Below are 13,274 nucleotides of genomic sequence, written 5' to 3'. Positions count from 1 at the left end.
CTCAAACATTGAAGCAAAAAAGTTGTTTCCCACTATATATTAATTACTTTAAAGGGTAATTCCTCAGTTTTTCATTTTACCTGGATGCGATTTTTTTACTCATTTTGGGGTCAGACTTAATGGTTCTACCTCCCTCTCCAACTCTGCCTAAACCTTTCACTGTCATTTTCCTGCAACTGTTTACCTCTCAGAACGAGTCAAACCACGTTTCTGTTTGATTCCTTTTAAAAAGTTTCTTTGTTTTGTTACTCAGTTACTTTAATTTTATTCTCTTTTTTTGTTTTTGTTGTCAAAGAGTCCCCAAAATGAGTAAAAAGAGCTCCAGGTGAGGATAAATGATTGCCTCCAGACTGATGAAACACTTTTTTTCAACAGTGCATCAGATCCTCAAGAATCACTTTTTGATTCCTGTAACTTTTTTTTTTAAAGGGCCAGTTCACCCAAAACCCAAAAGCACTTACATTTGTTTTAGTAGGTGGTGATTTAGGTGTAACCCCGCCTCCTTTTCAGTGACAACCCTGATTGGCTCCAGCTCTCGTGTTTGGCCATGGGGAGAGACATTTGGTCATCTTACAGACATTGAAATTTGAAAAGTAATTTTTCAAGGAGTTGGATGACCTCTAATCTTCAAATGATCATGTCCTTCAAGTGCCTGGAAATAAGAATGTCTTAAAAGTGATTGAAACGAAAGCTCTCACTGAGTGGGTGTTATTGTTCCATCAGTTATGAAAATGTCATCATGACTTTTCTCAAACTTCTCCCATTTATTCTAGAAAGAACACAAAGTACTGATGATTCACCAGAATAACGAGTAAGAAGATCAAAGTGTTTGTACTCTGAGCAATTTGAGTGAACTGGCCCTTTAAGGTTTATTATGCAGCATGAGACACACTGAGCCAGCCTCATACTCAGCTTTTCAACAGGTTTACCTCAGCGCTTTGTAAGGTGGTCCCAACATTTCATTTTCCCCTTCATGAATCACTGACTCTGACGTTCATTCACCTTCATCATCATCATCATCAACTGTTATCCATAATGTTCCATTAAACATTTCAATAACCTATGTTTACAGAGATGAATGATGTCACACTGTTTATATTTACTAAATTATCTCTAAAAAGAATTGGATATATATTGATTTGAAGTCATGGACTGATTGACCTGCTTTCAAATGTTCCCATTAAAAAATGACCTTGTTTTATTTTGAATGGAAGTTTGTTTTTTCTCTTTTGGATGTGAAAAAAAAACAAAAACAAAGCACTGGTTTAAATTTTCTAGAAGTTTTATTTTACATATACTACAATTTTTTGATAAAGACCACTTTTCTTGACATGTAGTGTAAAGAAACAAAAGATGTACAGGGCTTTTTGGCTTCTTTAACATTTCAACAGAAGAAAAAAAAAAAATATCTGAAGGAGAGCTGATCGATGACAGAGTGGTTTTTGAAGTTTGGATCACACAGAAGAAGAGAAACTGTTAAAATGCTTCTGTCTGGTCACGGTTTCAGGCGTGTTTCTGTTTACATGCAGTGTTTTAATTCCCACAGTAACATCTCAGAACTGATACAAAAAAAATGCTACTTTTTCAGTCAAACGAATTGCACCTTTTCTTTTTGATTTTGTTTTTTGGGTTTCGGACATATTGCACACGCCAGATAATGCCAAAATAAAAACGTAACAGAAACGACAAGTCAGAAAAATAAATCGTCACGTCTCCTCTTTCTTTTCTCATTAATAAAAACAGAAGAGCCGCCCGATGACGGCGGCTGACAAACGTCACACAGTGAAGATTGAGATACACCCACTCTGGTATGATCACAGTAATAAACCCAGAACTGGTGACCTTTGACCTCTGGTTCAGTCTGCACTGAACGTGTTTAATCTGCTTCACTAACGTTGCTACAGTAGCTCCTAAGATACTTCAGACTGGATCCTAAATGAATGAAAAAAGCTACAGCTCTAATTTAAGCTCGAAGCATCGGCTCGTCTGCAGTTTTTCATGTGATTGTCTGATTCTCACGTGTGATGATAAAACTTCTCGTACTGTTTGTGTAGCCCCGTCTGGTTTCATGTTAGCATGATTAATTCTGGATGGTTTCTGTACAGTGTTCTGACACGACACGGTGGTTTTTGGTGACTAGTCTAACCAGAAGTGGACGAACACATTGAGCAGATCTGAATGGAAACAGGAGGAATACATTCTTACATTTTTTTCCAGGTCCATGTTGCTGCTGTAGAGCACAGTCCAGATCTTTTTATAGATCCACTTAAAAAAAACAAAAACAGTTGAGGCCTTTTGAAGACATCAGTCTACAGGGTTCCTACGCAGGACTGCAGAGTCTGGAGCAGGATGGTGGTGATTCTGGAGGAAGTGTGAGATGAAATACATTCAGCTTCAGGTCGATCAATCTCTCGTTTCTGCAGGAACCCTGGATCTTCACAAATCTGCTTTTTCTGCCGCTGCTGAAAAAAACTCCCAGGCCTCCTGACGCTCGCTTTGACTCTCCTGTTAATGGCTTAGAATCCAGTGCACTGCTTCTGCAATTTAGTACAGTTTGTATATAGTTATTTATAATATATATACTGTATTTATATATATCTTTACATCTTCAGTTATTCTTTTTTCAGGATTAAAAAGACCAAAATAACTCAAGTGGCTTTTCCACTGTGGGACCAAAATGAGCACTGATGATGTTGAAGATGACACGATGAGATTAAAAACAGAGTTTTCAGCTTTCTGTGAAGATTGAGAGTTCATCGATAAAGCATTGGAACCTTTTTTTTTTTTCTCTAAACCAGCTGTTTTCTGCTTTTCAGAGTGAACATGAAGTCTCGTCACCCAGTAGAGTCCAAATCTGGATCATCTGGAGGCTTTAGAAGCAGAGTCATGATGGAGGAGTTTCAACGTCTACAAAAATCTGTACAACACGTCTGTCTGTCTGTGACGTAAAGCATCTGGTGATTAATGAGTAAAGCTCAAGAGGTGAAGATGAAAAGTCTGTTTTCCTCACTCACTCTTCTCATGATTTGCTGCTGCAGGCACTGAGCACCTCGGTGCGAAAAGAAAAAGACGCCACGCTTGTCAGTTGTCCATCTCTAAATCTGATGATTCCTTTTTTTGTCTGAAACATGCGGTACGATGAGATAATCCAGACTTTTCAGCTGTAGATGTGAGTCTCCCTTGTTTCAGAGCATCTGTGCTACACAGAGGCCTTTGCTGATAGTTGGGGCGGTGCTTCGGGACCGCTGGCTGCCACATTGACTTTGAGGTGACGAGTTAGTGATGACCAGAGCAGCTACATGCAGCGCTGTGAACCATCTTCACCCACAGTGGAAGGTTCTATGTCTTATAGATCTACATCTTTGAATGAATGAAAGGAGATTGATAATGGCTGATGATGGAAAAGAACCCCCCTCAGAGGGTCTAAGGTTTTCCTCTTCCTGTCAGTCCTTGTCCAAACAGCCACTTTAAATTTCCTCTAACTCATTTTTTGACATGAAACCTTCCACAGCGGTTCGCTCCTTGCTAAAGCACTGTAACGCCACACTGGCTGAGACAGGTTGATCCCCGGTGTTTACATCCTGTACACACCAGAGACAGACGCACCCGTCAGGTCAGGTTCACCACGATGGACACATGACAGACGATCCTGCTCGGAGCTCCCTCGGGCCCCAGGCGGCCTCTGGAGCAGAACAGACGGTGGTTTGTTTTCTGGATGCATAGGTTTTGACTGGAGGAATGCTACCCCGCCTGGCACGGCACAGTTATCGGGCTCTTTTTGAAGTGCAAACGGTTGAAGGGAGGTGACGGAGGTCAGGGCTGTGAGATGACGTCAAAGGTCCAAAAGATTGAGACTAAAAGGAGAGATGAAGACCGGATTGTTCCTACGAGATGATCTCCAGGATGTAGAAGACGAGCTCCATGACCACGGGGCCCTCGCTCAGCTGACACGCCCCACCGTGGATGACGGGGATCAGGGCACTGTCCAGATCACTCAGGTACTGAGGCAGGAGAGGCTGACCGTTACTGCCTGCCAAGTAACCCACCTGTAATGACAAAGACAAGTCAGATCCTCAGAGCACAGAGAGGTGTCAAGATTCAGCCAGTGTTCAAAGTTCTAAATGTGTCAGTAAAGCTTCTGTCAGGATTTTTAAGTTTCTGTCAGGTTTGGCGCCCCCTTTGGTCAAAGCAGTACATGTATGTGTGTAAAAAGTGTTAGCTTACGAAAAAACCCATCAGATATTGTTTTTTACGTTGAGTTCCCTCACAGGACACTCATCATACTCATGTCATGCCTGAACACACCTGGTCTGAGTCCAGAGTGACCCTCAGTCCCAGTTTGGCCATCCCGTCCTCCTTCAGCAGCTTCAGGTGAGGACAGAGCGCCATGCAGAACGCTCTCGCCACGTTCTCCGTCAGCCGGCTGTGATCAGCAGGATCGCTCAGGCCGTTTGGTTGATCTTCACTCTGGAGGAAAAACACCTGAAGGGAAACAGATACATTATTATTATTTATTATTTTTATTTATTCAATCAGTGTTTTTTCAGAGAAATGTTTCAAACTTTCTTTTTCAGTCTCTTTTAAAGAAACATTTTCCCGTCCCCTCCCTCCTCTGACAGCAAATCAAAGATCTTTTGGTTTGATCACAACAGATTTGAGGACATCACCCTGAGCTTCATGGGAAATAAAATCACTGTTAGTCAAAGCTCTGATTACAAAATAAAAGCGGGAAAATTAAACAAGAGAATCCTTATTGTGACACATCAGGGGCAGAATATGTCACATGAGGGTTGAAATGAGTCTCAGCTCCTGCAGCTTTGTGGTGTTTTTCTGCACAGGTTGAACTTCTGCTCTGACTTTGGACTGTTTAACATGAAATCAGCTCTAACAGGAGTCGGTGTATTGGGTGTATCGTACCTCCGTCCAGCGTATGACTTTGCCGTTAGCTTTGAACTCTGAGCCGTGGAAGATCTTGACGCTGGTGATGGATTCCATAGATTTCCCATCAATGGGGCTGATGACACTGAAAATTAAAACAAACAAACAGAGATGAAAATCAGACTTGAATAACACAAAGTTCTCCGAGGATTGAGAAACAGAGTAAGACGAAGAGGTGGGTGGTGACCGATCAGGACCTTGAATGAAACAGATTCTCTTGTTTCTGTGCCCTTGAGCGAGGCACTGACCTGCCAGCTGCTCAGCTGGAGATCATCGGCCAAAGGAGGAGGCCGCACTCAGCCAGCCCCCCTCTGGTGAACGCTGCTGTAAATGTGCCAGTGTGGCCAAAAGGCCCAATTTACAGCTGTCCCTGAGCCAGGCATCGAGTCAAAAATACAAGAGAGGATCATTTTAAGGGAATAAATGCCAAACAGGCTAAATTTAAAAGCACAAAATAAATTAGGGTGGCCCATTATAAAGAAATCACCATTAAAGGTAGAAAATAAACTTCTCCTTTAATCTCTGCTTTGAGTTTCACACAGGGCTGGTTTGTGTCTCTGTAATGCTTTTCCTCATACTGCTGTCTACATTTGCCAACATGCTGAAGATGTTTCCCTCTACTTTCTTTATAAGTTGAAAATAAAAAAAGAGTAGGGATTGGAAAAAAAAAAGATCTGTGTTTCTTTGGATGGTTATTGCACACATTTTACACATTTTGCACGAACAATGACAGAAAAACACTCAGATTGCTCCTCTCCCTTTTTGAACACCAAAGTATGAGTGTTAAAAACACAGTCATCAGCTCACCGTGAAGTAAAGGTTAAAAATCGTCGACTGATGGTTACACTCTGCTCATGAATTGATTATTAAACAATGTGCTGTAACTACAGTCAAATGAAAATGTGCCGATTTTATCCGACCACTTTGAACCACATCCGTCACCCATGCTGAGCATTCCCTCCAGAGGGTTTTCCCAGCATGCATAATAAGTTTTTACGGCGGAGTAGTAAACGCGGCAGTAGGAAAGCGATGGGTGTAATCGTCTGTGACATAAAAGCATCTCTCCCTGCTCCCTCCGTCTGTCTCTTCATCATGTCTGTGTTTCCTTTCGCTGTCTACTCACCCCTTGTTGAAGTTCTGGTCGTCCTCGGTCCACTGGATGTGGACCAGCTCCTGGTTGTCTTCCTGGTCAGCTTTACCACATGTGATGGTGAAGTCCTTCATGTCCCTCAGGGCTTGCCGTAAAGAGTCCATGGTCTCGGCTGTGATCTGGATCATTACACCGTCTAAAGATGGAGAAAAAGATATCCTTAATGGAGACCCTTTAATAGGTTGACAAAAAGATCAACGATTGTTATCTTAAAGGTACAGTGCGTTTAAATGGGGATGTTTAGTGATATCTGGCACTGATAGTGGTACTTGCTCCCAATCTTTCCAGAAATGTAAAGAGAAGTTGAATCAGTGACAGGTTTAAGTTATCGCAATTCAAATCAAGCAACTATTCAAACAGTCACATTTTTAACTGAAACACTCCTTAACAGTGAAGCAATGGTGGCCTCAAAGGACAAAAAGTTCCTGTGATGTATGACAAGTATGAGCCTCCATTTGTCTAGTTTTCAGAAATTCATTTATTCCTCTTCTTTGACTTCTAGCCAGTGCATTTCACACGGCCACTCACTAATTACAAAAATGTCACCACTGTGTTTGTCTGTTTTGCGTAACCGTAGAAATATACCTGTGCAAGAAGTTGCCATTGTGTAGGTGACCCAGCTTTAATGTTGATATAGAAAGCTCAAACAAAATTATATTTACATTTTAGTGATTTAAAGAAGCGATTTAAAACGTAATTTTGAATATTTTATTCAAATTCTACCGAGTCCCTTCTGATAAATGATTGGAAATATGACAAACTGCGCCTTTCACACTGATAAAGATAATGATGCCAAGCTGATGCCCCTTTAAAAATGTATCCAATCTGCTAATTGTTGGATGTGCTTCACTGCTACAATGAATAAATACTCTTAATGGAATTATGGGAGATCTAGTTTTTTGCAGTATTTAGCAGAATGTGTCAAAGCAGGCGTAGCAGAAATTGAATATTGTATTCACAAATATGTTAATATTAATGTAGAATCACCTGAAACCAACATGTTTCTGTGATAGCAAAGAATGGACAAACTAGTAATATAGGTGTAAGGATGGTAGGAGCTCCTTTTACTTGAAAGCATCGGTAGTTTCACCAACAAGAGAAGAGAGTAAATGAGCACTTAAGTCTAAAATCTGACTCCTTAATATCATTGAATGTTCACATTTTTGTACACTGTACCTTTAAGACATGGACAAAAGAAGGAATCAGGCATCACCAGGTGTTCATTGTGGAAAAAAGAAAACAAACTCACTGCTCAGAGTTAGCTGGTAAGAGATAATATTTAGCTGCTTTTAGCGTCATCACTAAGTGAAATATTTGTGTTGGCCCTTCCACTGGCACAGTCGGCTCTTTTGTTTTACCTTTCCTGATTCCATGTTTGTGTTGCTGCATGTTACTGTTGAGCAAGAGATTCATCAAACCTGGGAGTACCTGGACAGATTCCCAGGTGTGTTTGAGAAGTGGCAGTCTATCTGTACTCTCTCTCATCCTCCCCTGACTCCAGGGGGCAGCATGGTTCAGTTTAGCCAGTGTTAGCAGTCGATGTATGTTGTGTTAATTTCTTCTTCACATCTCATTCAAGCAGAGTTCTGATAAATTTTCATCTAATTTTCTGTTTATTTTTAGATAATGTGCTAGAATATATCTTGTATAAAACACAACAGGACACCGAAGCCTAGTTTTTGGATATTAAGCGTATTATATATATATGTTATCCAAAAATGATATGGCTGATTAAAAAAAAAACGTCCAGAAAGAATCGGTAGTGACATGAATAAATCTGTTATTAGTTTGTAGAACTTCACACATCAGCACGGCACATCCAGAGATGAGAGATGAGTGAGAAATCACTCAAAATGTGATGAATAAAATCTCTGGTTGCAGCACTTACAGTTAATTCCTGCCAACATTTTTCTCTTGGAGGAAGATTCTCAGAAAACGGAAAAAGAAATCCAGTATTTTAACAGCCAACGTGTTGTTTTTTTTCCTGTCGTACTTCTCACCTTCCACAATGCTGGTCTTAGCCAAGAAGCCGGACGAGGCTTTCAAAGCTCCGCTGAACACAAAGAAGCAGGCTCCAGTAACTGTAGACAAATATACAAAGAGAAAAGTGAAAAAAAACACAACCAAACCAAAGATAAAGATCAAATTGTTTTCAGGCAAACAGCCAGAGCAGAGATCTAATAGCAGACAGAGAGGAGAAGGATGTTTTAAGTACACAGAGCTCTTTAGAAAACAAGCTGAACTTTAAATGGTAGACAAACAGACGGACAGACAGACAGGGAGATGAGTCTCTCTCTGAGTCAGCACCTTTGCGAGGCTGGTGATGGATGCTGATGGCCTGCGTCTGATAGTTCCCGTCATCGTTCTGGACGCACACCAGGTGGGAGTCTGCACGGTCGTTGAAACACGCCCCCATCGCCAGCACGTGCTCGTTGGACTTGTTCATGGCCTTCATCAGCTGCAAGCAAGGACGAACAATATCCATGTCTGATTAAGCTGCCCTTTGGGTGGCTGTGATGAGGAAAAAGGGCTTAGCTGAGAGTGCCTGGCTAAGCCTAATTGCAGTGGGCTTGTGGGTAAAATCCTAAAGTTAAAAAGGACGGGGCAGAGATGACAGATTACGTGGAGAGTCAGAGACATGGGTGGGTATCAATGGAGGAAATATCCCACATTTAATTCTGCTAACCCCCCACCCCTGCTACTCTTTGAAGCCCTTCTCTGCAAATCAGAAATAAAACTGAAAATCTGGAGGGCTTTAACCACTTGCTGCGCTGAAGGCGCGTCTGCAAGCTGTTGAGAAACGGTCCCCATTTCACATTACTGGGTTCCCATCTGTTAGAGTATCAGCAGCCAAACGCTACAACCAGCACCACGTCCTCTCTGCCAAACAGTGCTTCTTGTGTAGCACGTCTTCTTCTCCGTGGACATTCATTCACACCCTGAAGGCAGCGGCGGTTATGACAAGTCCGCAGCCCACGCTGATTGTTCAGCTGCAGGAACCCCGGAGAGTGTGTCGCACGTCACCTACACACAATCCACATGTGTGAGGAGAAGTGCACGGGGCTTAATGGGAGCCTCCTCCACAGATGTCATTAGGCTGCTGGAGGGAGTAATTTGGTTTCAAAAATGATTTATGACGCCGGGAAATGAAAAACAAAGCTACTTTTTCTTCATAATGTGGGGAAATATTTGGAACTGAAGGGTTTTGTTGCTTTAGGGGAGTTTGAGGGTTTGATGCGTTTCCATTTATGTCTTGAGATTTTGCTTTTTGGGTCTGTTTGTTTAGTCTGCTGTGAAACCCAAAGATTTTAAATGTAGTTTGCAACAAATCATAAAAAAGGAAACGCTGACAAAAACCTTTGAGCTACAACTGACATGGATGGACCAGACCAGTTTTTAAATTCCTAAAACCAATACCAACACTGATACCTAGGCTTTGGTATCCGCCAATATAATACTGATCCAATCCAATACCATTATTTCATGGTTTATAATTGTGTAAATGTGCAGTGAGCATATCTCCAACAGGAATCAGAATTTAACTATAAACTCACAAGAGGAAAAGTGAGGAATGAATATTGCACATATTGTACGTTGACGTCAGAGTTGTTGGCAAAACAATCCTGAAACACCTCCAAACTGCTGAGACGCTGTAGTTATTCTTCCTTCAAGCTATTTTAGCTCTTCCACGCAAAAATGTACAGACCTACAGAAGAGCATCAAACGAAGTTAAACAGATCTGAGTCTGTAACTGCACTGATACTCCATAACAGGTAATGTGAGTATTTCTATTGACAATTCATGAACAAAAAGGTGGAAAATTGGGCTAAAGTTCCTGTTTGGGAGCCAAATTTACCTATTTTTTATGAGAAACTTGTGCACTGATAAGGCAAGTGAAACACAAGTGAGGTGCTGGCTCAAAGCAGTCGTTTGATCCTGTGCAACCCCCTCACTAAAAAAACTAATTAAGATTAAGGTTTGATTAATGGAGATCACAACATTTATTATGAGACACCACATCTAATACCTCCACCACGGAATAAATATTCAAGACACAAGGAGATAAAAACACTGGAAACAAGACCCAAGAAAATGAATGCCAATAACTGGACCCCCAACAAATTTAGAATAATAAAACCCAGCGATCTAAAACATGTTGTGGAAAGTAGAGTCAAAGAAAAACAAACCAAACACTCCTCTCTGCGTTAACAGCACTCAGGAGTTCTGCAGGCAGAGGGAGGAGGGAGACCAGGCCCTGTGTACAGACACTGCAGTGCTCATAGGGACAACTGCAAATCTAAACCCTTTGCTGGAAGTCATTCCCACCACCTTCTTTCCTGTTTTCAACTCTATGTCCTCTCAGATCGTCTCTATTAAGACATTTAAAGCCCTGAAATAAACCCAGGTTTGCATGGTGTCATGCTTGGCTGTCAGATTATTATATATCTGTGCTGCTGATAGTGACAGCTTGTTGTCTTTTGAAGTTCTGCTGAGATTTATACACTGTAAAAATGTTATTTTAAACTTAGGATGTGAAACTGATCATGGTGCTAGATACTAGGGCTTGGATGATATGCTATTCTGGCGATTCAATTCTGTTATGATTTTTTGGGGTGCCAAATTCGATTGAAATTGCGATTCTTCAATATTTAAATTTTGGGGATTTTTAGTGTGCTTTTTTTAACACTAGACCATAGGTAAAAATTAAATGATGATGATAATGTCTACAGATTATATCAGGAGCTATATTTTCCCAAAATGAAAACCACATTGGTCAGAGAGAAACATTTCATCCTCTGCTGGAGAAAAGTGGTAATTTTGTTCCAATCCAGTTCATAAACACAGACTGAAACGATGGATTTGAATTGTAAAAAAAACGGATTTTTTGACAAAGAATCACAGTTCTGATACCGTCAAATCAAAAAGTCCTGATTTATCTATTTTCAATTTTTTCTCCCACCCTTATTCTATACTCACCTCATTATATCGATTACTGGGGATCTTGATGCTTGTCTTCCTCACCTCCATGTCCACAACCAGACCTTTTACCACCGGTAGAGTGTACTGGTAGTTACGGAAGTCCTACCACAAAAAAGGAATAGACAAAAAGAGATGGTGATAATAAACAGATTATGGAGGAAAACAGAGGAATAACAGCCAAAACAGGAAGAAATCAAGCACATCCACAAAAAGGGTTTCACTTACTGCGAGGAGATTCATGATGGTGTGACCAGTCTCTCCAAAGAGTGGTTTTCTGAAGCGAACACTGAAGAGCGGACACGGATAAACTGCAAAACAAATAGGTGGTTATAGTTAGGCCCAAGTCATTTTTCGATAAAATCAACTTTGTGTCTCATTCAGTTGTTGTTTTGAAAAATGATTTGTTTGATTTTGTTTGAAGTCGTTCGAGCTGCCACATTTTTCCCGTGTGTGTTTAATGTGACTTCTTATTTATAGTCTTGGTTGTAAGATTTCTTTTTTGTTTCGAAGTGAGGTGTTTCCAAGCTTTTTATTAACGCCACGACTTGTGTTTCCAGTGTTTTTGATCCTCTTCACTCATAAATGCAAATGAACCGAAGAAGAGACCCCACGCACACATCAAATACAAACTGCGCCTGCAGTTAGAAGGAGCGCTCCTAATCCACAAGTGAAAAAATAAGGCTGCTTTTTTCTCCAGCATCCAAAGCTTCTTAGAAGACTATTTTTAGCCTTATCTCAGCAAACAGCTGGAAATTAGATCTCTCCACAAACTCTCATCAGGAATAAAACACACTATCTCTGCCTCAATCTGCAGATCAGCGGAGACTGGTGTGTGAACAGGCGACCCCACCTCCTGCTGGTCACTGCTTAAGGTGCCAGGTGGGAGTGTGGAGAACGGCTCTGTTTGTGTGGTGGATTAATTTCATGGCGATGCTAACAGTCTGTGTTTTAAGAGCCTGGGCTGTATGTGGCTTTGTTAATGTATTCTATCCGTGCTGACTGGGAGCAGGCAAGAAGCTTAGCAGAGCCAGGCGGTGCTCCGTGCTGGCAGGTCTGGCTGTGAGAGAAAAGGGGATTTAAGAGAGACGAGGCTCCCTCCGATAAAACCGCTCACAAGACTACTTGGTCCATGTGGGAAGCAGCGAGACACATATAAGAGCAGGTTCATAGAAAGTCGACAGCCTTTCTCTGACAGCTGACATGCTAAGCTTTCCAGATCAACTCGGGTCTGAGTTTTATACTACATGAAACCATCAAACAACGACAGGAAGCTCACACTCCCTCCGCTTCTTCATCTCTTTAACTTTGATGGATCTGGTTCTTTCACAGAAACACGCCATGTCCCTTTTTTCTGATTGCAATGCTTGAAAAATACAGAACATCACACATTTAGTTTAAAATCTTAAGCTCAGACTTTTAGATCATGTTTTGGTCTGCAGTCAGCTTTAACAAACTTGCAGGACAAACTCCTGTGGCTTTCCACAGTCAGCCAATAGAAACAGGAGCATAAGACTCCAAACTGCAGCCCAAAAATAGAAACAGTTTTTACATTTTGTGATTATACATTCATATTTATTCTTTACTGACCTCAAAGAAGCATATTCTTATCTCTCTCAGGCTGCACACAGAGATGTTTAATTTAGCTGTGGACTCATTTTACTGTGCTGTCTTGGTACAAACCAAACTGTGTGCGATGGTAACTTTAAGCAGCCAAAGAGCAAAAAAAAGCTGGAGCAATATTCAAGTTGGTTTTCTCACCCTTTTTTGCGCAAAGAAAGCCAAAACAAAATAAATTAATTCCAGAACAGTGGAAATATTTAAAACATCCACCATAATCAGTGGTCACTTGATGAAATCTCATCTGATGAGGATGATGTGCAATAACTGAAAACTCCAGCTGAACCTCTGAAAGCCCTTTTGGTTGCTAGGCGCCGCCCTGTTGGCTATGGCTGCATTTTGCAGCAGCTCTCTCTTCTTTGTCCGTTTCTTGTAATTTTTCCATCTCTTTTTCATCATCTTTGTATTTGGAGTGGATCATTACTTTGTGTGGCTCATTTGTTGGTCATGAACACCAAGTTTTTGTGGCTTCAGTGATATTTTTACTACTTTTTCTCCTGTGTTTGTCTGTAGATCCTACATGTAACCATGGCTGCATTGTTTACATGTGAACTCAGCTGTTAGCAGCCTATAGCATGTCAATGCTAAC

At 41.1% G+C, this 13,274-nt stretch overlaps 1 protein-coding gene across 2 annotated transcripts in view; it reads right to left on the bottom strand.

The window, feature by feature from the left end:
* Positions 1 to 1,264: 1,264 nt before the first annotated feature.
* zfyve9a (zinc finger, FYVE domain containing 9a) overlaps positions 1,265 to 13,274 on the bottom strand; it is a 35,081-nt gene continuing 23,071 nt past the window's right edge. For both annotated transcript variants that reach the window (XM_074689539.1, XM_074689540.1), the window contains exons 12-19: positions 11,294 to 11,376; positions 11,066 to 11,170; positions 8,396 to 8,546; positions 8,089 to 8,169; positions 6,062 to 6,224; positions 4,918 to 5,023; positions 4,306 to 4,482; positions 1,265 to 4,046 (exon numbers count right to left, since the gene is read on the bottom strand). In XM_074689539.1, coding sequence (XP_074545640.1) covers positions 3,885 to 4,046; positions 4,306 to 4,482; positions 4,918 to 5,023; positions 6,062 to 6,224; positions 8,089 to 8,169; positions 8,396 to 8,546; positions 11,066 to 11,170; positions 11,294 to 11,376 — 1,028 coding nt within the window. In that variant the 3' untranslated portion in view covers positions 1,265 to 3,884. The remainder of the gene's footprint in view (positions 4,047 to 4,305; positions 4,483 to 4,917; positions 5,024 to 6,061; positions 6,225 to 8,088; positions 8,170 to 8,395; positions 8,547 to 11,065; positions 11,171 to 11,293; positions 11,377 to 13,274) is intronic.

This window comes from Halichoeres trimaculatus, unplaced genomic scaffold (assembly GCF_033239565.1).
Source record: "Halichoeres trimaculatus isolate MK-OKI-2021-1 unplaced genomic scaffold, fHalTri1.1 fHalTri1_scaffold_15, whole genome shotgun sequence".
In the NCBI taxonomy this organism is placed as follows: domain Eukaryota; kingdom Metazoa; phylum Chordata; class Actinopteri; order Labriformes; family Labridae; genus Halichoeres; species Halichoeres trimaculatus.
This window is presented reverse-complemented; position numbering and strand designations above follow the sequence as displayed.